Below are 26,184 nucleotides of genomic sequence, written 5' to 3'. Positions count from 1 at the left end.
ATTCGCAGTTGGCAACTTTTTGTTATTAAAATATAATTCTGCTCCGATTCACGCGAATCATGTTTCGCATTACGTCACAACAATCGTTTATCAATCGTGAAACGTTATAATTTTTCTTCGTATATAGTTTTGATTGAACGATCGTGTTCCCATACAACATTAAATACACATATGTTGGCAACACGAGAGACAATAAGGCACAATGAAAATATGTTAGTGCGGCTACGGAGTAAAATGGCCGTTGGCGTGTGTTATTCGTCGGTGCGCTCTTCGTGTCCATGTCTTTAACGGTGTTTTCCTCCAATAAATATTATTGAATAAGTGTGCACGTGAATTTCCACGGTGTTATCAACATTGTGAGAAAAACGGTAAGTATTATATCTCAAAAGTTCCCTCGCGATTTCTCAGTGCAATCTATCTCTTCAACGCGTGTATACGTGTTATTTTTTTTCACATACGTCGTTCGAGCTATTTCTTTCGAAAAATCACCGAAGACCGTCTGAAATTCTGGAATTTCTAAAAATCTCAACCACGTGTATTATATCAACGTTCAATGTGCACAGATTTGACTTCAAAACTGTTTTAATCTCGCGCTCTTTCGCATCGAATAGTGCAAAGGTTCCCAGAAGTGCTGTTTACTTTGGATGTTTTGGTTATGAGTTACCCTCGAGCACCATTCAAAAGCCCTCCAATTGTGCAAAATTCGCAACATTTATCGTTTTTTCAATTCTAAGGAGGCGATAACGGAATAAATCGGATCGAAAGGGGTTGAGCATGGCTAGTCCTTCGCCTCAGTCGTCTCCGATGCCTCCCCCGCAAGCTCCCAGTCCGCTGGGACCGCCGCAACAGTCACCGTCTTCAGCCTCCAACCCGCAAGGCAGTCCCATGGGTCCGCCTGGACATCACGCTCACAGCCCAACGCAGGTTTATGCCGGAGGGCCGCCGCCTCAGGGCGGCCCTCCCATGTCTCAACCGCAACAACAATCGATACCCTCTCAACAACAAGGTTATCCTCCGCATTCGCAACAAATGCCGCCCAACATCGGACCACAGGTTAGATTGTTAATATTTATTGATCAATCTTTACTGAAGCATTGATTTTGAACTTGTTTTAAGCGATATCAAATTTTATTTCAAACTCCAGAATTTCTGCCAAAACTGTATTGTAAAATGCTGGTTTGGGCAATGGTGATCCACGATTTAGATTCGTCGCTGCTCGATAGTTACGATTCGGGTGTTGAGTCCGAAGCGAAGATTCGAGCGACGCTCGTTGAGATTTTTGTCCGGGCAGGAAGAGGCCGAAGTTTGCAATGTTGGAGTCCAACGAAATGAACGAAAAAACCATTTGTGATACACCAATCTTTGATTCCACGATGTATCGGTGCAGGTTGAAAAACTACAAATTGCAAATTCGGTAGGAAACGAAAGTGGAGAATTAGTGGAATTATTGGAGGATTTTTTGACATCATTTCGTCGGACTCCAACGTTGCGAACTTCGGCGTCATTGACTAGCTGGGTTTTCCAAGCTTTTCTTACTCTCCGCCCTCTCTGAGCTCGCAATGAAATTTTTACTTTCAACTTCATTTCTCCAACGAAGTTTAGCTGACAGAAGTAATTAAAAATGATGGAAGAGATTGCAGTTTCAGAGATTCGTTGTGCGTAGAAAATGTATAAGTCGTTGGCTGTCGATGTTTCATATTTCAGCAGAGTGGAAAAAAGTGAATTTCAATTCAAGTCGTTTTTAATGTCAGAGCTCTGTCGGCAGAAAAATTTTTCACCGAATGTTCAGGTCGAGTATCCAATTTTTGAGTTTTTCTCTCAGCTTCAATTTTTTATTTTCTTTCAATACATTTAGTCTGTTCTTCGGTCTCCTGAGTATCGATAAAAAAATATACTCAAAACGAGTGTTTTTCAGCTCTTCCGGCAACGACTGTACACTGCAAAAAACTACGAATATTTGAAAGAAATATTTATTCACTAACAAAAAAGCAATCAACAGTTTCTAGTGAGATTAACATTGATGGGTTTGGTGTCAGCTTCGTTGAAAAGTTCAACCAATTGACAGGCCAATTTACGATTGCAAGCGGCGATCACACGTGGCTTCATCAGGTCTAACTCTCCACCTAAAAAATAAGTTTTAAAAACGCTAGCACATGAAATTCCATTGAAATTTCCAACTGGGTCAATGCGAATGTGAGTCTGGTTTACCAGCAGTGTCAATAACGATTCCGCCAGCTTCTTCAATGATTAATTGTGCTGCAGCGACGTCCCAAGCCTCTATACTTTCCACGTGATAAGCTTCCACTGCTCCCATGGCGACGTAGCACAACGTTAACGCGGCTGTTCCCAGCGATCTTATTCTACAATAAAAACATTAATGAACAAACGTTTATCAATATAAAACATACGTGAATCGATCCCGAGTAAAACGTATCGAAAAAATCGTAGTTTTCAAAACTTAGTACGATTCATTCGAAATGAAAAAACTTTCCTACTCATTTGGAGTCATTCAAAAATTTTATTTTAATCGACTTTTCTTTTTTCTCCCAACTTTAAATTTGTAAATAAAAATGAAAAGTTTCTACGGCTGCTCCAGTTTTTGTAGGCTTTCTCTAGAGAAATAAAGAGGAAATTTTTTTGAGAATAAAGTACCCGTGAGTTTGATGGATGAGAGCATCCATTCGTCTGTAAATGTGAGCTCGATACGGATCCTCTTTGGCGATCCATGGTTCCATTGCAACGAGTGAGAGAGACAGATCTGAAAGAGAGAACGAGCGTCTGAGTACCAAAAGTCTACGAAGCATGACGACTTTTCAATGCAGCCTTGATAAGTTGCAGCTGTTGAATGTAATGTTTAATAAACGCAATTGAAAAAAGCCTTGAGGCGTTGAAGCCCGTTGTGCGTTGGAACGACACGAAAATTTGTTTTTACTTTCGATCTCGTCACTTTCAGTGGCTTCACAAAATTTCACTTTTCTTTCCAATTTTTTCTCACGTCTTCTCCTCGAACTCGAGCAAAAAAAGCAGCACAAAAATGTGAAAAACCCGGCAAAAAACGAGTTCGAAATTGGCTGATTGAAAAAAAATTCCACATTTTTCGTCTTTTTATTACTCCTTCATAGTCGTTTTTCACGCACCCTGAACACTCGACGTTTTGATCGGTTTGCCATTGAGAAAAGCGCCTTTTCCTCTTCGAGCGGTGAAAAATTGGTTCATCATCGGATTGTAGATGATACCGATCTCGGCCCTTTTCTTTATCAAAAGAGCGACCGAGACGCAAACCTGAGGAAAGCGGTGCACGAAGTTGGTCGTTCCGTCGATCGGATCTATTATCCATGTTGGGTCGTTCGTTAAATTGGGTGTGAGGCCATTTGCGGCCGCGCTTTCCTCGCCGATAAACCTGCGGGCGATTCGAAGTAGAAATTTTTTCATTAGCGGAGTTTTTTTTTAAATTTGTCAAAAAATGCAATTTCAGTGAATGGAGAAAAACAAAATTGCGCCATTTCAACTGAAAATTCCGGTGCGACTGGAGGCAAAAATCGAGCCGTTTGCTGCAAACGATCATAAAAATCGTCGTAATTTTCAGACGCGATGATAAGTCTGATTTATCGCAGTCTCTCGTCTCTCCTGATAAGCATTTGCGAAAATGGTTCGTCAGTTGAGAAGAGTGAAGAGCCCTCGATTTATGGAGGAGACGAATAAATGAGTTTTTACAGGAAATTCATCGGGTTCGTTCGGTCAACGAATGTCATAATGACGCGGTTATCGTCGACCGACGAGTTTGGCTTTCGAGACAAATATGCTCCCCCCCGCTCCCTTTCACTCCGCGAAAATTCGACAAGTTTTTGTTTACGACGCGCTCGAAACGTCCCTCGTCGTCGAAGAGCAATGGAAAGTTATTTCATTTCTCGATGCTCGCGTACAGAAATTCCTCGATCTTTTTATAGGCAGTTTGATTTTCGTGCCCTCGCCAAAGACCCTTCGGTTTTGATGATCCGAGGACGGCGGGCCTCCGAAATGAAATTTCGTTGCAAGCGTCGATGCGCGTTACTAAAACTCACTTGTGATTAGGAAATTTGTTCGCCAGGCTGGTGACCAGTGTGTTTTCGACCTTTCGATCGTACTCGGTGACCATGTCATAGTCGATGGTTTTCGTTTCGGTGACTTTGTCCTTATCGATGGCCTCGGCAATCACCTTAAAACAGAAATAAAAACGTTCGTTCGGGTTCCGTTTTGGCGACGTCGCCGATCGAGTCAGGAACGAAAATTTATAAAAAAACTCGTTCGGAAGTCGATGGTTTTTCAAAGCGTTCAACCTTCTTCTATTTATTATCTTCGTTCGAAAATGCGGCGACCTTCGAGCGCACTCGCACACACGTTCACTCGACTCTCTAAATCCTGTCGCTTACCTTACCGGCTTCGAGAACGAGAATTTCGATCACTTTGTAGCACTCGTCCAAGTTTTCCTGGCCGCTCATTTTTCTCCCGCTCCTTCTCGCCTGCTGGCCTCACCTCGCGAGTCGTTTATTTATCACCCAAAACAACGGTCGCTCCGGTTCTCTCGGTCTCGGGGGCCCAAGCGCCGGTTATTTCGGCTCGATAATTGTGACAATACCGTAGTAGCGACGGGTATCGCGGAACCAGGCCGTTTTAAATCGCGTGTCACTACCGACTGCGAGTTGAGACCTCTCGCACAACCATTTTTTAGACCGTTCACACAAGGCGCACGAGAGTGAGGGTATTTCTGTGGCGGTGGCCAAGTTTTTTCCCTCTTTTCGTCTCAATCGATCGCGAGTGATTCATCGATTACAAAATCACTTTTATATTGTTGCTGGTGAGAGTTTACAGCCGCTTCTCGCGATGCATCGAATCGTCGCCGAAGTTTGTGCGGGTTTGCCAAAGTTTGCTGGCCCGAGCGGATCACTCGTCGTCGGCGCATTATTTTGGGTCTCACTTTTCGTCGAATTATCTCTCGAATGTGTTTTCTGGAGGCAAAACTTTGCTGCAGCTGACAAAACTCAAAAGCCCATTACAGAAACTGAATAATTCCTCAATTCAATTGTAGCAGATCGAAACATGCCCGTTGCCTTTCAGTTAATTCCAAGAAATTCGCTGCGAAATATTTCATTACACGAGACACGAGTGGCGTTAACGCGTTCCCGCGAAAACGATGCTTGATTCGGTGTTTATTCGCGTTAAATGCGACGCCCGGCGAGAACTCATTCGTGACTGTTATTAAACGAGTCTCTCGGTGACCCTCGGGCTAATGATTTCGTGCGGTAACGATGATAATTCGAAAAATGTACACGCGCGATCAACTCGTCGAAAGAACACTCTTAATTGACTCTCGTAACGCGATAGCATCAACGCGCGGAGGCGCGAGAACCACGTGCTTTTCTCACACGTCACATCTTTTTAGGAAGATTTTATCTCTGACGTAGGGAGCGACTCCCAACTTTTTAATCTCGGATCAATCTCTCGTGGCTCGATCGACTGAGATTTTGGACGTTTCGTTATACACGGACGCACTTCCGAAAAAATCATTTTTCTGCTTTTCATTGAGAAAGACGTTGGAATTGGGTCGAGGACTCTTAGCTAATCGCCATTATCGGTGTAACTGTTAATAATTATGATGAACGAAACGGCATTAAACGACGTCAACGACTCGAGGAATAAAAAAAAGGTGTGATTGAACGATTTTCCCGAGTGACACTGTCGGAGCGACGCTTTTTTGCTCTCGAACACAGGGACGAGAAACTTTGACGAATTTTTATGTTTGAAGAGAGACGTAGATTTTCGAACGAAGTTTGCACGTTGGAGTTGAAGGAAATGATGCAAAAAAATCTTGCAATGATTCCAGTAATTCTCCAATTTCGTTTCCTGCCGAATTTACAAAATTTGTAGTTTTTCAATCTACACCGCGATACTTCGTGGAATAAAAAATTGGCGAACCACAAATGTTTTTTCCTTCATTTCGTTGGACTCGAACGCTGCAAACTTCGCGTCGTGAAATTGATTTGTTTCACAAAAATACATCGAATTACGAAGATTCGTACTTGAGCAATTGATGCGTCGGAAAAACCACGAAAAATCCGTTTTTTTGTGCTGGCAACGTCCGTTCGTGGAAGAAAAATCGTATTCGTTGAAGGAAGAACAAAAACGGAGCCTCTTGACGTCGAAACTCGCGGCATTTACTTCGTTTCGTCGTTCGGTTCTCGAATTTTTATTAAAATATCCTGGAAAATGATGACTTTCCATGAATTTCCAGGTAGAGCGCGTCGAGAGGATTTCGGGAATGAAAAATATTCACTTCGGGAATCCCGGATCGCCGATTGCTCGTAGCGCTCACTCTTCATTTTCCTCATAAAAATGCCTGTGCGTGCACAACGAGATTTGCATCTCCGCGGTGGCGTGGCGTCACGCGATGCTCGCGCTCCGACGGATTTAGCAACCTGTCGCACCGAGATTGAGAATCTCCGAATGAGCTTCGCGACACTGAATTAGAGTCGGAAAAATAAAAATGATAATGACAGTTTTCTGTCCGCGGGACTTTGCCTTATCAGGAGTTAATTCGTGTCGCTTTGCAATCTCACTTCGCCGGAGTACATTTTGTTGCCGCACATTTTTCTTTCCCTTCTCATCTGCCTCGTTTTACAAACGCGTTGAACGATCGAGGAAGATCGAGGAAAATTCATGCAATTTCGTCTCCCAATATTCGGAGGCCGAAACGTTGAATCGTTCGATCGAATAAAACGCGACGATTAACGAAAAATTCTATATTTTTTTCAACCAAAATCATCGTTTTACACCGCAAAGTTAAAAAAGACGACGCTGAAGTCCGCAACGTTGGAGTCCAACGAAACGAAGAAAAAAAGCATTTGCAATTGACCAATTTTTTATTTCACGAGGGATCGGTGCAGCTTGAAAAACAACGAATTGAAAATTCGGCAGGAAACGAAATTGAAGAGCTACTGGAATTATTGGAGGGACTCGAACGTTGCAAACTTCAGGGTCGTTAAAAAGGGAATTAAAAATGTTGAAGAAAACGATGAAAGCGTGGACCGAAGGACTATTTTCCTCGCAGCTCGACTCTCCTGTCAGCTTCCCCGAGGATTCTGACGAGCTCCCTGGCGATTTTTTCATTGCAAGCACCAATCGCCCTCGGTTTCATCAGATCGACTTTGTTACCTGATCGGAAGGAAGGAAATGCGCGGGATTAAAATTCCTCGTCAAAGCACTCCAGTCGGCTTTTAATTCGCAAATAATTTGTGAGTGTTAACCTGTCACACGGTCTACTACGACGCCTCCAGCTTCCGATATGATCAGGGACGCTGCCGCAATGTCCCAGGTCGAGATTGCTGGCCCCTCGATGGGATAACCTTCGACGACTCCCAGGGCCACGTAACACAAAGTTATGGCAGCGACACCGAGCGTTCGTATTCTTGCGAAAGAAAGTGTATGAGAATTAAAGAAAATTAGCGAAAAGTAGCGATCGATAAAAATCGTTCAAAAAGGAGGATTAAAATGTAGAAAAATAATGAGAATAAAAGTGAGAGCATTCGAGTTGAAAATTTTATCAGCCGTAGGAGGGGAACGAACGTGCATAAACGGCCATTAAAATTCATTGAATTCGTAGATAAACGATAAATATCAACCCGAAGCTGTCAACTCGTATAACGAACGACATCTGAATAAAAAAAGTTGTGCAAATAGATCAAATAATCCTTTGATGAAAAGCAATAAAAATTCTGTCATTTTTAATAAGTTTAATGGAAATCGATGGAATTAATAAACGCAATGAAATTCATGACATTCGCATAGCGAAACGAGAACGACTGTTTCAATGCTATTCCTCTCGTACCCTTGAGCTTCTTTGGCGATCGCATGAATTCTTTCCATCATTTTCTCCCTCAAACTGTCGACCTTAATGAAACCGGGTTCCAGGCAGATGAGAGCTTTCGACATGTCTGTAACGAGATTTTGGCATCACTTGTTTGGAAACAAAACATTCGGTGTCGAAATCCTTTCGAGGAAAGTCCCATTTTTTTTGTCAATTTCTGTTTTCTCGTTTTTTTCCTCTCCAAAATTAATCGCAGCTCGAAAAAAAGCTTGCTCAGGTTCGCTTGGAATTGTTTCGATTTACCTTGAATTTTGGATGTTTGGATCGGTCGCCCATTGAGAAATGCACCGCGTCCCTTCCTCGCCGTGAACAGCTGTTCGAGTATGGGATTGTACACGATTCCTATGCGCATTTCTTTGTTTATCGCGAGACCAATTACGACGCAGGTGTGCGGGAAACCGTGAATGAAATTGGTCGTGCCATCGATCGGGTCTATTATCCAGGTTGGATCGTCCGTTAATTCTGGCAGATTTGCGCCCGTCGATTCTTCGCCGATGAACCTGTCGATTGGTTCCTTTGCAATTCTTGTTTTCTCCAGCACTTCGGGAAATTGTAAGTCACAAAAAATTGGCAGACTCTTACGAACCTGTGATTGGGAAACTTTTTTTTCAACTTCCCGACGATCACGTCCTCGATCTTACGGTCGTATTGGGTCACGAGATCCCAGTTGCCCAATTTTTCGTCAATCGTTTTACTGTCGGTGATGGCGCTTCTCAAAATCTTGAAAAAATCATCAATTAGCGGCTCCCGAAACGATTTTTCTCTAGTTATTATTATCACAGTTTTCGACACTTTTGTTTATTCCAAATCGATCATTCGGCGAAACGTAAACTCGCAAATCTGAAGCTCAACGGGAGGAGAAAAAATGCGCAGTATTCAACAGTAACTGGAAAAAAGCAGCGTTTTCCTCACGAATCAAGAAAGACCCAAGATTTGTTATACCTGAGCAGCTTCCAGCGTAAGTTTCATCGCGAAATCATAGTAAACGTTTTCCTCCTTTTCGCTCATTTTCACTAAAGTTTTTATTTATCGATCGAATCAATAATCGTGGTGCGTATCGAAGGAATGTCTGTCCTCGTCGGTGATCTCCAATTTGAACTGACGTTTTTCTTGTAGGAGCACAAAGTTTTGTCCGAAGAACGAGTACGAAGCATCACGTGAATCAAGTCCGAGCTCGTACGATCCATTCGCGATTTACATTCTCCCACGAAGGTTTTCGATCACCGTGACTCAAACCACTTCCATCAACAATGTCTCCACCCTCTCTCTCTCTCTCTCTCTCTCTCTGTATTCTATGTGATTCGAGCTACACTCATTTTTTTCCTTCTAATCAAGGACTCAACTGGAAAGTCCGCCTTTTCCGATCCTACCTATCACGCATTTCGTGTACAAATGACTATGCAATCAAACGACTTGACAAGCCCTGATAAGACGTTTACGATGATGCCATTACAAGCGTCGAGCTTTTCTGCAGCCTCCGGCGTCAGCCGAGTTGTCTCAATTAACTTCATTGCGTTTTTTAGCGGATCACAATCTTCGGGAAACTAAACTTTCTGATGCTTTGATTCGACGCTCGTTTTCGAGGGAACAATTTTTGTAAAGGAAACCAATTTTAGAGAATTTTTAAATATTTTTATTATTCTTTTGATAAAACTCCATCGGTTGGTACAACTGGACTAATTTATTCGCAGCAAAAGACATTTTCCAACGATTTTCTTCAAACCAAACTGGTCGATAGGCATAATTCGAAGAATCACATTTTTGCGGACGAAAATTCGCAAAACTTCGAGTGCAAAATGATTAATTTTATGAAAACTTGGAAAATAAACTGGAGTGTGAACACCCACAACGCTTATTGCAATCGATGGTCGTTGCGAATGGTTATGAGTTATCGGTAACGGTAATTAGTTTTTTCTCTCAAACAAATGATCCGTAACGTATAATTTAGTCATCGCTAAACTCGGTACGCAGCACGGAACAATTGAGATATATTATTTCAATGAGAACTAGAAAATGGTGACGGAGGTGAGATAAATTGTTCTCTGAATGCAACTCAAACATTGAAACTCGTCTGCAAAGTTGAACGACAGTAAATTTGACTTTATTATTCGAACACAAATTCAATATTTGCGACGAAGATCTGGCAGCTCCGTTTATACCGGCATGAAACCTCGTTTTTTTTTTATTTTTATTTTATCTTTTGTAACTCTCGTGTTCACTGGTGCTTTTCAAACGGTGATTTTTTTCCACATTTTAATGCATCGTAATACAGCCACGAGTCGAAGGTATCTCGGATCACAAATGATCGCGATACGATGGAAAATTCTTGAACGCTTTATACGCAGTTTTGCTGAATATTCATGGATATCTATATAATAATTAAGGCTTTTTTTTTAAGATTGAGGTAATCACCGAGGTATTATTAGAGGCGGATTAACTCGAACAGATACTAAAATGAACGCTGAAACGAATGTGCTCGGTTTTCAACACTCCGTTTTCTGTGCAATGAAAATTTGAGCTCACTCGAAATGGAACGATCGAATGACAAATTTAGGTCGTCCGAAGCTTCCGTTTTGAGGAAAAATTACGATTTTCATGGCACGTTGAATGACTGAAAACTTTTGAGCCAATTTCATCGTTAGAATTCTAAAAGACGAGCGTTTTTTCTTGTAACGTAAAATCGACGACGAAGAAAATCTTTTTCTCGGTTTCCTTTCTTGTTCAATCACGAAGGAAGCATTTTTTGAAATGGAGCAGAAGAAAAATGTCTCATTTTTACATAAATTGAGTTTTTTCTACCTACGATAATGACATAGTTCTGAATCACGTCTTCGCGAAGTGGAAAAATCTTCAATCGATGAAACTCCGAATGCACTTCGGTTGGACCAGTTTTCAGAGTAGCTTCGTCGAGCTCGGAACTCTCGTTAAGCGTTTACGTTGAGTTATAAGATCCGTGTCAACGACCATTTTCGATATATCTCTCGCAAGCTTTTCCGTCGCAGCAGCGATCGTTTTTGGATTCATCAAATCGTGAGGACCTCCTGAAATCGCCGAAATAATTCGTAACGATAAATTTATCAAAAGCTCGCTTTTACCATGCGGTTCCTGTACGCTCCCCCGACTCCGATCGTTCTTTTTACCTTTTGGGTCGATTACCACTCCTCCAGCTTCTTCCACTAATAAAGCTCCTGCAGCGACGTCCCATGGTCCCACGTGGTCGAGATGCAAGGCGTCGAGAGTTCCACGAGCAACGTAAGCCAATCCCAAAGCAGCAGAACCGAAACTTCTGATGCTAAAATCAAGCACGTTCGACGTCAAATGCGGATTACTTATTTCTCCTTGAACAATGTTCCTTCTTGTAAAATTCTTCGTTTCACACACCTAATTTCATGAGAGAAAAAAAATATTTTGAGGACGACTTACGACGTGCCTCCAAGGACTTGATAAAAACCGAATGTTCAAAAAAACTTTCATCGCGCATCAAGATAACTCAATGTCACAATTCCATCGTTGAAACTGTCCAAGTGTAGCAAGTATGCAAGCGCGTCGACCCTCCATTGGGTTGAGTCCGGATTGTCGCAACCCGACATTTCCTTGACAGTTATATGTGCTCGTATTTTTCGTTGACTGTACTTTTCGCACAGAACCGCTCGTACTGGACGACGAAAATCTTTGAAACGTGCGTCAACTTTCCAAATGTATCAGCTGCCCGCTTCGTCAGCTCTCAAGTTTATCGACAAATTTCTAATCGAATCATTTTCTTTATGATTTTGTCATTTAATAATGCCACGAGCAAATATTCATGGCAACCATAATAGTCTTTTGAAATGATAATTCTTCACTGCGTAGCGATAAGCATTCTAACATCATAACTTATTAGCTTCCTGAAACGATCTGAAAAAAGATCCATCTCATTATTCTCGGTATATATTTATTTAGGGTGTATAAAAAAAGTTTCTATTTTTCCAAAGAATAGCCTTCAGGAAGAAGATTGAAGGCTCTGTGGGGAAAAAAGAAACATTTTTTTAATACACATCATTTTTGATACATCATCATTTCAAAAGACTATTATGATTGTCATGAATATTTGCTTGTAGCATTATTAAATGACAAAATCATAAAGGAAATGATTCGATTAGAAATTCGTCGATAAACTAGAGAGCCGACGCAACGGGCAGCTGGCACATGTGGAAAGTTGACACGTTTCATTAAAGAGCGCAAAGGGAAATGGATCGAGAAAATGTATTAATAAAAAGACAGAAGGCTGTGACAGGAATGGGCCGAGCCAAGAAGAAACAAAATGCCGAAATAAGCAAATGTGAGGTTATACGAGTGCTCATTAACAATTTCGTTCAATCTTTAACGTAATAAAACAATCGTCTCGAATTTGTTCCCAAATTATACACTTCATTGTTATTGTGTACTTTTTCATAAACTTCGTAAGAACCGTTCATTCGTAATATGGAAAGATAAACGATTTTTAACTCATAGTCCTTATTCCCACGTGTATTTTTCTTCATATTTAAACACCTTTATTCAATAAGGCGAATCCTTTAAAATTTGATATATGTGTGTCAGTCGAGTATCCGTTTAAACTCTGTGTAAATTTCAAGACTTGCTTAAGAAAATCGTTTCGTGGATGAACAACCTCAAACGATCGGCTCATTCGATGTGTTAAATCGAAGAAATTCATTTATAAATTACCCTTGAGTGGAGCAAACGAAAGCTTCGAATCTCGCGACTGCAATGTCCCGATTTTTGCCAGATTGTCGAATCCCCATCGGCTCGATGTATACGAGCGATTTGTTCAATTCTGTGAGCAGCATGAAATGAAAAAATGATAGATAAGCAGTTGATAAACTCTTCTGAAGTGTGCTGTCCTCGACAAATGTTAAAAATCAATCGTTTCGTCGCGTAGTTATATACTTGCCAGTGATTTTCGAGGTGTTCATGCGTTTCCCATTGAGAAATGCCCCTTCGCCCCTGATCGCTGTGAACATTTCGTTGCTGGATGGATTGTAAATCAAGCCAAGCACGAGTCTCTTCTTCACTGTCAATCCCATCGAAATGCAACACTGCGAGAACCCGTGAACGAAGTTTGTCGTACCGTCGATCGGGTCGATCAACCAGGTTGGCGAGTCCGTCAATGCTGACATTTCGTTCGCAGCTGCGGTCGATTCTTCCGCTATGAATCTGGCCGACATTAAAAATTATCGCGTCAATTTCCTTTCATAGTTTCCATGCACCAATTTATTTATTTCCTTTAACTTTTTCGAATCCGAAATATCTAAAAAGTCGTTGCATTCACGCGTTTCGTCGAGATGAAAATCTTTAGAAGATTTCAAACTTCGTACTTGTGTTCAGGGAATTTGGATGAGAGTCCCTCGATGAGCAAAGCCTCGATTGCCCGGTCGTACTCGGTCACGAGGTCATAATCGCTGCTCTTTGTGTCGACTCTCTTCCCCAGGGCGAGGGCGGATTCGAAGATCTTTATGAATAAAAAATAAAGTGTGTTAACATTGATAATTTGCTTAGAATTGTGGAAAATAAATCGCCCGCGTTACTGAAATTCTTCCGACAGATCAATGCGAATTTGACATTTTCCGAAATTACCTCGCCGCATTCCAGAGCAAGTTTCTTGGCAACCTCTAGATAATTATGAATTTCTTCGGATCCAGCCATTATTACGTTGTTGGAACAATTCCACGACGCTACTGAACTTGACGAGCTGTGTGTACCGCGCGATTAGTTCTTATCAAAAAAATCAGTGATAAAACTCGTCGACGTCCTCGGGATAGAAAAACTTGAGAAAATGTTGGAGCGCTGAACGAGATAGTCGTAACCTGTCAGCGCTCAAGCATCTCTCAATTTCTCTATCTTTTGTTTTTCACCCGTGCAAGAATATTCAATTGACGATGTAGAACGTTTTCTATTGGGAATAAAGAAAATTTGTTTTTTTACTCAACGAATGAAGATCAGGAAACTTGATTTTCTTTTCCTGCCAAAATGCGAGTGTTTCTTCACGAAATGAAATGAATTTTTACAAATGCGACAAAAAATAGGGGAATCGAGACCGGAAGTTGGGCGTGCGTACGTTTATTGTTTTACACGATGTTTTTTCAAGTTTGAATATCGTTAAATTACTCCGGTCATTATCGCTGAATCTCGTACTTTAAAAAGTAGGAAAAACGCGTAGTCAACGTCCCAAACTCACAGAAATTAGAATAGTAGCCGCGATAATAACAAAATTCATTTAAATCTCTGCACTTATCGTAATTGAATGTTACAAAAATACTTAATTCTTTGGAGGAACATGACCGACTGTCATCGAAAGTGTTACTGAGACATTGAAACCGTTGACAAAGTCGTTTCGCGAGTCTCGTGTCACGTGCACACCTTTTAAAACAATTAACATCCTTAACTTATCTCAGCACTTCTTTTAGCTTTGTTGTCTTCAACAAAGATTCGCCGCTCGTTGTAAGCGTCGTCTATTTTATATTTAGCTCCACCACGTTTTTACCTCATATTCGTTTTTTCTGCTTTACGAATATTTCCGGTGATAAAAATAATGAATTCTTTCATCGTTCCGATTGATTTGGAAGACGAAAGGTGCTAATTCGTCGTCCCTCTTTTGCGAAGCGTCTTGGCGTCCGCTGTTTTGATCAGTTTCACTAAATCATGACCCAATTTTCCATTTCCAACTGCCAGAGTCTTCGGCTCCATCAGATCGAACTCTCCGCCTATTGAGACCAAAAACAGATCCGTTTTCTCAGTTAATTTGATCGAAAGCAAGAATTTTGAAGTGCCCAACCAGCTTCGAATTCGTGATTCATTGGGCACTCGTTCATTCGATTATTCGAGACTGCTCACCTCGAGTATCGACCACATTTCCTCCAGCTTCTCGTATTATGAGAGTCCCAGCAGCCACGTCCCATGGCATGAGGTTGTCGGAGTGATAAGCCTCGGCTGCTCCCATCGCCACGTAGCACAGCGTCAGTGCAGCAGATCCGAGGGTCCTTATCCCATGGGCGACTGACACGAATGCTTCCAATCTCCCTAGGACGATGTCCCTGATCGATTCGATCGTCGCGTACGAAGCCTCGATGCAGATCAGGGAATTCCTCACGTCTGTTGATCAGTTTTATTCTTCAGTCGAATCTCAACACGATTTTCTTATAATTTTAATCACTTTCGAAATCTTGTTAATAGAAAGTTTATTTGGCGACTTGAATTTCCATTCGCGTAGAAAAGATTCGTATCCAGTTTTCGTTCGAACTAACTATTGAGATTCGAATTTTCACACTCAGTTGACAAAAACACATTCTTCGAGGGCTTTTGCTCGGACTCGTTATTGTAAAGGATTTTTTGAAACTGGGGCTTGATGAACAATTGGCTGAATTCATTTTAAGCTCACCAACGACGTCAGAGCTTCTGATGGGTTTCCCATTGAGGAAAGCTCCCTGGCCACGCCTCGCTGTGAACATTTGCTCCAACAACGGATTGTACACTATTCCAATTTCCAATTGCTTATTTACGACGAGAGCTATCGAAATGCAGGTGTGGGGGAAGGAGTGCACGAAATTGGTCGTACCGTCGATCGGATCGATGATCCACGTCGGCGCGTCGGTCAATGCTGGCAAATGTTTCGAACTCGAAACCGTTTCTTCTCCGATGAATCTTGGTTATAGAAGAAAATTCGAATGATTCCTATTGCTTTTTAAAATTCACGAAAAATAATTTTTTTCGTCAAAACATTTTCGATCAAGGTAACTACTGGACTGCATGCTAGTCAAATGAGTGCTAAATTTTAAAAACACTTTCAGACCAAGCTCAACGTACCGATTAAATGTATTGTTAGTGAATTTGTATTGCAGCATGTCTTATTAACGTGTAAAAATATTTTAAATGATAGTTTTGAAAAACCGTCAACTGATAAATGCAAATCTTCACGATGACACATTTTCACTGGTATTTTTCAAATAATTATCTGCACTTTTTGACCGCCTTTATTGCATACCGCGTCTTATTATTGTACCTTAACTGATCCTCTACAAATTCACCATATATGAAATGCACCTAATTGTTCATTAATCGAAAAAACCTTTTCATTAATAGTTTCTTCGAATTAAATTAAATTAAATACAATTTAATTCATTTTTTTATTCAAGTAATTGAAAAAATTGAATTAATTAATTTAATTGAATTAAATTCTTTGAAAAATACGAGTGAAAATGGCTAATCATGGAAATTTGCATTTATCATTTGATGCTTTTATGTAAAACTATTGTTTTTAATATTTTTTCACGTTAAAAAAGCATGCTTTGATGTTTTTCATTGTTTTGAAAATTTAGTACTCACTTATTGACTAGCACGCAGTACAACGGTTAGCTCAAAACTACTAAAATAAATATTCCGACATTTTGACAATTCCACGACGTACTCACTTGTGATTAGGAAATTCCTTGGCGAGACCAGCAATGAGAACTTGCTCGACTTTTCTGTCGTACTGGGTGACCAGGTCCCAATCGCCGGCTTTGGTCTCGACGTTTTTCATTCCTCGGAACGCTTCGCGTATAATCTTCGAAAGAAAAAACGCGATTGTTTTCAGTGATATCAGTTGACTTTCGATAGTTGGAGTTGCCAAGGTGGTGAATTTGAATGTTTTATAAATCTCGGAGTTTGTTTGACGGAGATTAAAACAACGACGACAACGTGCTCGAGCATAAAAATCTCAAACTCGCGATTACAAAAAATCCGTTAACATTGCCACGTTACAGTGGTTCGTTTCTCAGTTTTGAATTTTCCTTCGACTCAACGAGGCGTGCGAGGAATGTGTCGTACCAAAAACTAAATTCAAACGTGCATGGCTCAGCGCACGACCTTGATTCGGTGTCGTCGATATTTGAAAAAAAATTTACCTTCGCCGATTCGATGGTAAGATTCATCACGAAATCGTAACAGCGATCGAGTTCCTTTCGGCCAGCCATGTTTCGGCAACGAATCACCCGAATTTATAAACTTTGTCGACGAAAGCGTTCGCGAAGTTGTTCGAGTGCGTCAACGAGCGGAGAATCCGTATGGCTCCAACCGGGAACGTTTGCCGCGCGAAAATTGGCTCCTGTTGGACAAAGCGGTCTATTTATTAGGTCAAAGCCGAGCGAGTCTCGTATCCCCTCTCCTCAGGGAGGCGCGAAAAATCGTAGGCTATCTCCCGGGATCGCAAAGAATTCAATTTCTCCGATAATTTTCAACAAATATATTTCTGTGAGATGAATCAAGTGAATTTATGAACTCGAGGACATCGCGGTCATCTGCGTCTCGCGCTAGCTCCCATTCGTCGGCTCATCTAACGATTTTTTCCCGATCCCGTGTGCTTGGAACAATACAAATGATCCATTGATCCCTCGCCGAAGCATCGCGATTAGGGATTAGCTCATAGCCCTCGATAAGGAAGTGAACGCGTTGCAAAAAGGTAACCGCAGGTGTGGAATTATTCACGTGATCTCCGTGTGGTGCTCGGACAGACTGCACGCTTTGTTTACAAGCGCTGACTATGTTCCGTGCTTTCGTACATGCTCCCTGTTGCGTGCAGATCTGACTCAGTCAGCGTCACGTTTCCTGTGCATGCAAACATTCCGACTGCGATACTACGAGACACGAGTTTTCATTGATGAATCAAACGTCACCTTTGAACTTGATGCGGAGGATGAAAAAACTCATTATAACGTTGAATATATAAGTTAAAAAAAAACGGGATGTGAAAACGTCCAAAAATGTTAGGATTTCAGCTCTCAACGGTTTGCAGCCTCCGGTCCGCTGGTCAGGAGGTCGGCGAAGGTCGCAGCACGAAATCCGGAAGCATCGATGTCAAAATTGCTAGACGGTCGTAAATTCATAGAGGCTCGAACAATGTGACTGATAAGAGTGCGCTTTATGACGTACGATTTATAGCGTTGGGGAGATAAGAAGTGATAAATATCCAGAATAATTTTTCGATCTATTTTATTCGCGCGTAGTCTTTATTTACGAGGGTTCAATCCGCTAATTTATATAATTCTTCGTTGATAATGAACAATCGTCGAGTTCAATGCGAGTAAGTTGTAATAATTGCGAGGAAAAATAAGATGCAGGAGTTGACCTCGGTCGTGTTTGATTATTTTCAGGGTCAGGGCGGTCCCGGCGGCCCGATCGGTCCAGGGCCTGGACAGCAGGCTGGAAATTCCATGGGAGCCGGACAAATGGGTCATGGGACTCCGAGCCAAATGGGGCCAGGGGGGCCGAGTCCGATGGGCATCGGTGGGCCCGGGCACATGGGACCCGGAGGCTCCATACAAATGGGTCCGAGTCAGTTGGGGCCAGGGGGACTCGGACAAATGGGTATACCTGGACAAATGCTCGGTGGCCCGGGCGCAATGGGGCCCGGAGTTCAAGGCGGCCATTTGGGACCCGGACAAGGGCCTCCGGGCCACGGCGGAGCATCGGTCGGACACCAGGCTTCGCCGCACATGGTCCAAAGCGGCCCGGGGCAACACATGGGACCTCAGAATCCTCAGATGGGAACACACATCGGAGTAGCTCCGAATTCCGGACACATCAACGCCGGTCAACCCGGACACATGGGCCCGATGTCACAGAGCGCCGCTGCTCACATGGGGAGCCCCATGGGCCTCACCGTTCCTGGCCAAATGGGCCCGGCGAGTAATTCCGGGCCGATGGGACCCAACGGTAATCCTGGTGAGAATATTATTTGGAAATGTAGGCTCTGAATGTTGCGACGCTGATCAATGATTTTGTCAGGTCACGGCCAAAGTCCGAACGGTCCGGGGCAGATGAGCATGAGCGGAGGAGCAGCGAGTCAACTGGGAATGAGCGGACCGGGTGGCCAAATGAGTCCGAGCGGTCCAGGTGTCCAGATGCCTCCGAATGCTCCTGGGAGCCAAATGGGTCCAATGGGTCCAATGAGCAATCCAGGGGGACAAGTGGGTCCGAGTGGGCCTGGAAACCAGATTGGACAAGCGGCCTCGATGGGCTCGGGAGGTCCGATAGGCTCCGGGGGAAGTCCGAGTTCCCACATGCCGTTGGGAAGTGGACCGGGCAGCCAAATGGGCGAGAGTCGCGTTCCGATGGGCCCGAGTGAGGCCCGAGGTCCGATGGGCCCGGCGAATACACCCGGACAAATCGCGAGCTCCGGTCCCGGCGTACAGATCAGCTCTGGTGGGCCGACGCAGCAAATGGGACCGGGGACCGGCGCAGGACTGCCCACCGGACCCGTCACTCAAATGAGTCAAACGGGATCCGCCGGAAGCGTGAGTGTTTCGTCCGCTGGTACGGGACAAGAAAATCTTAACGCTCTCCAAAAGGCCATCGACTCGATGGAGGAAAAAGGACTTCAGGAAGACCCGCGTTACTCCCAACTCCTCGCTCTGAGGGCTCGCCAGGGCAACATGGGCGAAAAACAAACTTTCAGCTCTCAGCAACTTCAACAGCTACGGTAATCTATATCGGGAGAGATTAAATCTATGACGAATTGACACATCTTGACACATTTTCGTCCAACCGCTGACTAGCTGCACCAATTTGTCTTTTAGAATTTTTTTGCAAAAATGTTTCATACCCTCAGGTGCGAAGTTTGACGAGAATGTGTAACACAGTAATTCCGACGGATTGCGGCATCCTCCGTGAACTTGCCGCATCGAATAATCGTTCTTTTTTTCTTTATACATTGAAATTCTTTGTCGTTCTGTAGCGTGCAAATAATGGCGTACAGATTGCTAGCGCGCAATCAACCGCTCTCGCAACAATTAGCGCTCGCAGTTCAAGGTAAGAATTTAACTTGATTGCATTGATTTATCGCTTCTCGAACCCGCAATTGCCTTTGCTCCAGGTGACTACTCTCATTTTTGTTACAACTTCTGTTTACTCTTCCGTTCAAGCATGCCAAAGTAACGAGAAAACTTAATAGACCTTTGTTTTTCGTCGGAGCGATACTCTGCCATGGAATTTCGCAGCAAATAAAGAATCCAGGTCTTTCGTCCTTGAAATTGTTTGCGATGAACTCGGCCATGCAAACGCGATTATCTTTCGTATTGTTTCTCTTTCCTGCATTTGAATGAAAAAATAATAACGAATCTAGAAATGTGCTTTTAAAAGTTTTCCTCAACTCGTTTTCGTTCTGAATCAGTGAATAAAACTTGCGCATGCTCGTTCTCAACTCGTTAGCATTTGGTCGTTTCGTTATCGCTTCTAATCTGCTGCTCGGAATGTTCTTCGTATAGAAAAATGTTCGCCTGTGATTCGCCTGCCTCGTCGTATTGAAATGTGCAAAAGTAGAGTAGAGTGATCCTGGGTTGAATCGTAATCGAAAGAGGAATTTATACAGGTGGAGCTCCACCACCACCACCTCCCCCTCCCCCGCCTCCCCCACCGCCTCCTCCTTCAGGTATGGGACAGCGTACGACCGATCCGATTCAAACGACCCCGGGTCCGGTGGGTCCGCAGATTACTGGTCCCAACGCTCTCGGGCCTTCCGGCCCACCGAGGCCTGGTGCCCAGACGCCGCAGCATCAACAGCTCCAGCAGCCTGGACCAAAGACCAATCGGGTTACGAGTGTCGTGAAACCAGCTGGATTGGATCCGTTGCTTATTCTTCAAGAACGTGAAAACAGGCAAGTTTGGAAAATTTTGAATTTCAATGCACCTCAGATTCGGATTTTCATGTGAATTCCAGAGATTTCATAGCTGTTTATTATATTTTTCAGACTCACCGCGAGAATAGCTTCAAGGATGGAGCAACTGAGCAACCTTCCGACCAATATGCCCGAAGATCTTCGTCTTCAAGCTCAAATAGAATTGCGAATGCTCAGGGTACTAAATTTCCAGCGACAGCTACGATCGGAGGTAAGGAAAAACTTGGAGGATACGACTGTGAATTATAAATCGATGGGATCGATGAAAAACGATTATTTTTCGGCGTAGATAATCGCTTGCACTCGTAAAGATACAACACTGGAGACTGCGGTTAATGTTAAGGCGTACAAAAGAACGAAACGACAAGGTTTGCGAGAAGCTCGAGCTACGGAGAAATTGGAGAAGCAACAAAAACTCGAAGCTGAACGTAAACGCAGGCAAAAACATCAGGCAAGTTTATTCAATCGCTTGTCAGAGTTCTTTGACAAGAAGGCTCGCTATTAAGGAAATAAGTACAATCATTTTACAAAACTGGAGTAACATCGATTGTTGTTTTACGATTCGCAGGAGTTCCTCACCTCGGTGCTCCAGCATGGCAAAGATTTCAAAGAATTCCATCGTAACAACGTCGCAAAATTGGCTCGTCTTAACAAAGCGGTGCTCAATTATCATGCCAACGCCGAGAGGGAACAGAAAAAGGAACAAGAACGTATCGAGAAAGAGCGTATGCGTCGTCTCATGGCCGAGGACGAAGAGGGTTACAGGAAGCTCATCGATCAGAAGAAAGACAAACGTTTGGCTTTCCTACTCTCACAAACCGATGAGTATATCAGCAATCTCACGGAAATGGTCAAACAGCACAAAATGGAACAAAAAAGAAAACAAGTTGAGGACGAGAAAAGGAAGAAGGTATCGGTTAGCTATTTTTTGTTCTCCATCAAGATTCAACTAAAAGGGAATGTTGGGACGAATCACTTCCTCATAATTAACGTGCAACTTGAAAACTTACCAACTTTTCTTCTCATATGCGAACGAATTTTTCGAAACCTCGTTATGGTTTTGTCAAGTTCTGATCGATAATTGACATTTTGAGACTTTTTACTCAAGCCAAGATAATCAAAGATGGTTTGTGGGCGAAGAAGAAGAGGTTGCAGGTTGGTGAAAATGGTGAAGAGACTGCTAATGGCGAAGACAGGCGCGTCGGTGTTATCGAGGTTGCGACTGGACGCACGTTGACCGGCGACGAAGCACCTCTCACGAGTCAACTCGCAGCTTTCCTCGAATCACATCCGGGCTGGGAAACGATAGATTCTGATAGCGAGGACGACGAAGAAGACGAAGAAGAAAGTGAAGAAAAAGTAAATGGTACGATCGCGAAACGAACGAGTAAAAATAATAGTTTTAATTTTTTTTTTAATTTCTTGACAAAAAAAATTATTTCGTTGATAATAGCTGAAGAGAAAGCTACCAGCGATATGGAGGAGGAGAAAGCTAAGAAAACCCTTCACAAAGCTAAAGTCGAAGACGACGAATACAAAACAGAAGAACAAACTTATTACAGCATTGCTCATACTGTTCACGAAAGCGTTACGGAACAGGCCAGTATTATGGTCAATGGCATCCTTAAGGAATATCAGATCAAGGTAAAATTAAATCGGAACATCTGTTAATCGTTGTAACTGAAGTCTCATTGTTTTTCAACAATTCTTCCGATAATTGCAGGGTCTGGAGTGGCTAGTGTCGTTGTTCAACAACAATCTGAATGGAATTCTCGCCGACGAGATGGGTCTCGGCAAAACGATTCAAACGATAGCTCTCGTTACATATCTCATGGAACAGAAAAAAGTTAACGGACCTTTCCTAATAATCGTGCCTCTTTCGTAAGTTTTGTCATGACGACGATGTCAGATTGAAATTAAGATGAATTTACTGCAACCACTTTGAAGTAGCGTATTCGTTCTAGAATTAAAAGCATTCTTTCTTTCTCACCAGAACTTTGTCGAATTGGGTACTGGAATTCGAGAAGTGGGCACCCAGCGTTGTAGTAGTTTCTTACAAAGGTTCGCCAGCAGGCAGAAGAGCGATTCAGTCGCAAATGCGTGCGACGAAATTTAACGTTCTTTTGACTACTTACGAATACGTCATAAAAGACAAATCGGTCTTGGCGAAGCTGCAGTGGAAATATATGATAATCGACGAAGGTCACAGAATGAAGAACCATCACTGCAAACTCACGCAAGTTTTGAACACTCATTATCTCGCGCCTCATCGACTTCTCCTGACCGGTACACCTCTTCAGAACAAATTGCCCGAACTGTGGGCTCTTTTAAACTTTTTACTGCCATCGATATTCAAGTCGTGCAGCACTTTCGAGCAATGGTTCAATGCTCCATTCGCTACGACTGGCGAAAAAGTCGAGCTCAACGAGGAAGAAACTATTCTCATTATTCGCCGTTTGCACAAAGTCCTCAGGCCCTTCTTGCTGCGTCGTTTGAAAAAAGAAGTCGAGTCGCAGCTGCCTGACAAAGTCGAGTACATTATCAAGTGCGACATGTCTGGACTCCAAAAAGTTTTGTACAAGCACATGCAAAGCAAGGGTGTCTTGCTAACCGACGGCTCGGAAAAAGGAAAACAGGGCAAGGGTGGTGCGAAAGCTCTGATGAACACTATAGTACAATTGCGAAAGCTTTGTAATCATCCATTCATGTTTCAAGTAATCGAAGAAAAGTACTGCGAGCACATTGGCAAACCGGGCAGCGGCGTAGTATCGGGCCCTGACCTTTATCGGGCTTCTGGAAAATTCGAACTGCTCGATCGCATCTTACCTAAGCTCAAAGCGACCAATCATCGAGTATTGCTCTTCTGTCAAATGACACAATTGATGACAATTATGGAAGATTATTTGGGCTGGCGAGGATTCATGTATCTTCGTTTGGACGGTACAACAAAAGCGGAAGATCGTGGTGATCTTCTGAAAAAATTCAATGATCCCGGATCCGAATATTTCCTTTTTCTGTTGTCCACCCGAGCCGGTGGTCTCGGTCTTAATCTCCAGGCTGCCGATACCGTCATTATTTTTGATTCCGATTGGAATCCCCATCAGGATTTGCAGGCGCAGGACCGAGCTCACAGAATAGGACAGAAAAACGAGGTCCGAGTGCTCCGATTAATGACCGTTAATTCCGTAGAAGAAAGAATTTTAGCGGCAGCGAGATACAAGCTCAATATGGACGAGAAAGTTATTCAAGCTGGTATGTTCGATCAAAAGTCAACGGGATCGGAAAGACAACAGTTTTTGCAGAGTATTTTGCATCAGGACGATGCCGAGGATGAGGAAGAGAACGAGGTACCCGACGATGAAACTGTCAATCAGATGATCGCGAGAAGCGAAGGCGAATTCGAAATTTTTCAGAAATTGGACCTGGAAAGGCGAAGAGAAGAAGCCAAATCAGGATCCAACAGAAAATCTCGGCTGCTCGAAGAAACTGAATTGCCAGATTGGCTGGTTAAGGACGATGACGAGGTTGAACGGTGGACTTACGAGGAGGATGAAGATCGGTTTTTGGGCAGAGGTTCGAGGCAACGAAAAGAAGTCGATTACTCGGATAGTCTTACTGAAAAAGAATGGATGAAGGCGATCGACGATGACGGTGTGGAGTTCGAGGAAGAAGAAGATGACGACAAAAAGAAAAAAAGAGGCCGAAAACGAAGAAAGAAGGGCGAAGAGGACGATGAACCTACACCGAAAAAACGTCGTGGTATCGGTTCGTCCATTGACCCGAAAGTGAAACGAGCCATGAAAAAACTTATCATGGTCGTTGTAAATTATACCGACAGTACTGATGGTCGATTGCTCAGCGAACCATTTATGAAATTACCATCGAGACGCGAATTACCAGATTATTACGAGATAATCAAAAAACCATTGACGATAAACAAATTATTGCAGAAAATCGACGAAGGAAAGGTAAAAAAAAACTCTCTTTCGACATTACGACTCAAATTTATTTTTCTTGAGAATTGTCAATGAGAAGTTCGACCCTCCGAAAATCTGATCTCGAATATATTCGTCAATTCACTTGTGTTGTTCACAGTACGCTGATTTTGACGAGCTCGAAAAGGATTTTATGCAGCTGTGCAAAAATGCACAAATTTACAACGAGGAGGCGTCCCTGATTCATGAGGATTCGATAGTGCTACAGTCGGTATTCACAAATGCCCGCGAACGTCTAGAAACAGAAGGGACGAATTCGGACGGTGACGAAAGAGGTATTTACTATGTTTGATGAAAGGACCAATGACAACTTCGATCTCTTGATCGAAAATAAAATTGTAACTTTCATGATTGAATTAAACATTCGCTTTCCACAGGTGAAGTTGAGGATTGCTCGGACGGAGATTCAAGTATACGAATGAAATTGAAGATGAAGGGTCGCAAGGGTGAAGGAAGAGGAGGTAGAAGAAAAAGGGTAACGAAGAAGTATATATCCGACGACGACGACGACGGAGACGACAATTGAAGATGAATTTATTTGGACGAAATTTTTGGTTGATGAGGCGCAAGTGTCGAAAAGGTTTTTAACGTTTGAGCGACGCTATTTTTCAGGGGGCGAGGGCAAAGTAATGTGTTTATTTTTTTGAGAATTCTTGTAATTCTCCGGGTTTTTTTTTTGTATATCTTGCAAGGAATAACGGGTGACGATCAAGAGAATCGTGTGTACAGTAGATTTGTAATTCAGAGTCGGCAATCTACGTCAATACTAAAATGATGGTTCAACATTTCCGATTCTCCCTCGTATATTTTGTCCCATTTTTATTTTGACTATTCTATTCCGCGTTTAAGTCGTAGAATAATAGGATGAATAATTCAAATCTATAAAGGGTGTTTCAGTATGTTTTACAAAAAAGAAAAAATCGAATTTAAGGATCTCGTACTTTTTGAAATGGAGATTATGAGTTTTTGTGCTGTGAAATTTTGGCGTGAACGTTCAACGTGGTGAAGAGTGAGCAGAGAGAGGATGGTGATCATTTAAGACCCATGATCGTGTCGTGATAAATATTTTTCATTGATTATTCTCGTTCTGCACTTGATTGTATTGTTTTTTTTTTTTCGAAAGTTTCTAGACTTATTCTTATAAACTTGGCGTCGAGCCGCTACCGCGTTTCTTGATAGGTCTACTGGAAGTTCAGTTATTTTCTTTACCAAGCTCTTCAATCAAATGCCTCTGTAATATTTAATAAGGCACCGAGATCCTTGTACGTTGTTTATGTTAGTATCATCACAATCCCAATGAAACTTTGCGATATAAACTTTTTGCGTTTATATATCAATTGTAAGGAAACAATCGAAAAAAGTCATACACACGAGAATGTTAAGAATTATATCACGACTCATTGTAACTTATCCATATACGCTACAAATAATTGAATAAATGGTAATGAATGATTGATAAACATCTTCAGTTAGTTTTTGTTTCAATCCCTTTACCGATTGACCTCGATACTTACTTTTTTGTTTTTCTCTTACCAAAGTGATTATTATTTTTCAGAAGACTATATCTTATAATATAAAGATCGAATAATCGTCATAATCACCG

General features: G+C 42.4%; 5 protein-coding genes across 15 annotated transcripts; 1 reads left to right on the top strand and 4 right to left on the bottom strand.

Moving 5' to 3' along the window:
- The first annotated feature begins 14 nt into the window (after positions 1–14).
- Positions 15–26,041, top strand: LOC122411207 (ATP-dependent helicase brm-like). 8 transcript variants are annotated; one of them, XM_043419840.1, is made up of 15 exons: positions 15–368; positions 735–1,053; positions 18,064–18,634; positions 18,698–19,391; positions 19,647–19,720; positions 20,280–20,565; positions 20,659–20,797; positions 20,876–21,037; positions 21,155–21,502; positions 21,730–21,952; positions 22,040–22,230; positions 22,310–22,467; positions 22,580–24,554; positions 24,682–24,856; positions 24,959–26,041. In XM_043419840.1, exons 2-15 carry the CDS (start codon positions 775–777, stop codon positions 25,105–25,107), a joined length of 5,424 nt encoding a protein of 1,807 aa, XP_043275775.1. In that variant the 5' UTR covers positions 15–368; positions 735–774; the 3' UTR covers positions 25,108–26,041. The 8 variants fall into 8 exon arrangements, with proteins under 8 accessions (XP_043275775.1, XP_043275774.1, XP_043275772.1 ...); XM_043419839.1 differs by having other exon boundaries at positions 21,727–21,952; XM_043419842.1 differs by having other exon boundaries at positions 16–368; positions 21,155–21,496.
- On the bottom strand, positions 1,955–5,424 carry LOC122411212 (inositol monophosphatase 2-like). The gene is made up of 6 exons (XM_043419852.1): positions 4,410–5,424; positions 4,062–4,195; positions 3,138–3,400; positions 2,653–2,758; positions 2,209–2,360; positions 1,955–2,123 (listed from the first exon to the last, which is right to left on the bottom strand). The coding sequence occupies exons 1-6, from the start codon at positions 4,476–4,478 to the stop codon at positions 1,993–1,995; spliced, it is 855 nt and encodes a 284-aa protein (XP_043275787.1). The 5' UTR covers positions 4,479–5,424; the 3' UTR covers positions 1,955–1,992.
- On the bottom strand, positions 6,762–9,282 carry LOC122411214 (inositol monophosphatase 2-like). The gene is made up of 6 exons (XM_043419854.1): positions 8,843–9,282; positions 8,487–8,620; positions 8,144–8,400; positions 7,862–7,967; positions 7,281–7,441; positions 6,762–7,188 (listed from the first exon to the last, which is right to left on the bottom strand). Exons 1-6 carry the CDS (start codon positions 8,906–8,908, stop codon positions 7,070–7,072), a joined length of 843 nt encoding a protein of 280 aa, XP_043275789.1. The 5' UTR covers positions 8,909–9,282; the 3' UTR covers positions 6,762–7,069.
- Positions 9,518–13,655, bottom strand: LOC122411210 (inositol monophosphatase 2-like). 3 transcript variants are annotated; one of them, XM_043419849.1, is made up of 6 exons: positions 13,514–13,655; positions 13,255–13,388; positions 12,831–13,093; positions 12,605–12,713; positions 11,041–11,192; positions 9,518–10,941 (listed from the first exon to the last, which is right to left on the bottom strand). In XM_043419849.1, the coding sequence occupies exons 1-6, from the start codon at positions 13,580–13,582 to the stop codon at positions 10,793–10,795; spliced, it is 876 nt and encodes a 291-aa protein (XP_043275784.1). In that variant the 5' UTR covers positions 13,583–13,655; the 3' UTR covers positions 9,518–10,792. The 3 variants fall into 3 exon arrangements, with proteins under 3 accessions (XP_043275784.1, XP_043275785.1, XP_043275786.1); XM_043419850.1 differs by lacking the exon at positions 9,518–10,941 and having other exon boundaries at positions 11,051–11,570; XM_043419851.1 differs by lacking the exon at positions 9,518–10,941 and having other exon boundaries at positions 11,051–11,555.
- Positions 13,981–17,462, bottom strand: LOC122411213 (inositol monophosphatase 1-like). 2 transcript variants are annotated; one of them, XR_006261118.1, is made up of 6 exons: positions 16,819–17,462; positions 16,345–16,478; positions 15,315–15,577; positions 14,771–15,028; positions 14,421–14,640; positions 13,981–14,296 (listed from the first exon to the last, which is right to left on the bottom strand). XR_006261118.1 is itself a non-coding variant. In XM_043419853.1 (5 exons), exons 1-5 carry the CDS (start codon positions 16,885–16,887, stop codon positions 14,513–14,515), a joined length of 852 nt encoding a protein of 283 aa, XP_043275788.1. In that variant the 5' UTR covers positions 16,888–17,462; the 3' UTR covers positions 13,981–14,512. The 2 variants fall into 2 exon arrangements, 1 of the variants encoding a protein (XP_043275788.1); XM_043419853.1 differs by having other exon boundaries at positions 13,981–14,640.
- Positions 26,042–26,184: the final 143 nt, after the last annotated feature.

This window comes from Venturia canescens, chromosome 5 (assembly GCF_019457755.1).
Source record: "Venturia canescens isolate UGA chromosome 5, ASM1945775v1, whole genome shotgun sequence".
In the NCBI taxonomy this organism is placed as follows: Eukaryota; Metazoa; Arthropoda; class Insecta; order Hymenoptera; family Ichneumonidae; genus Venturia; species Venturia canescens.
The sequence above is the reverse complement of the archived record's forward strand: the minus strand, read 5'-3'. Positions and strand labels throughout refer to the sequence as shown.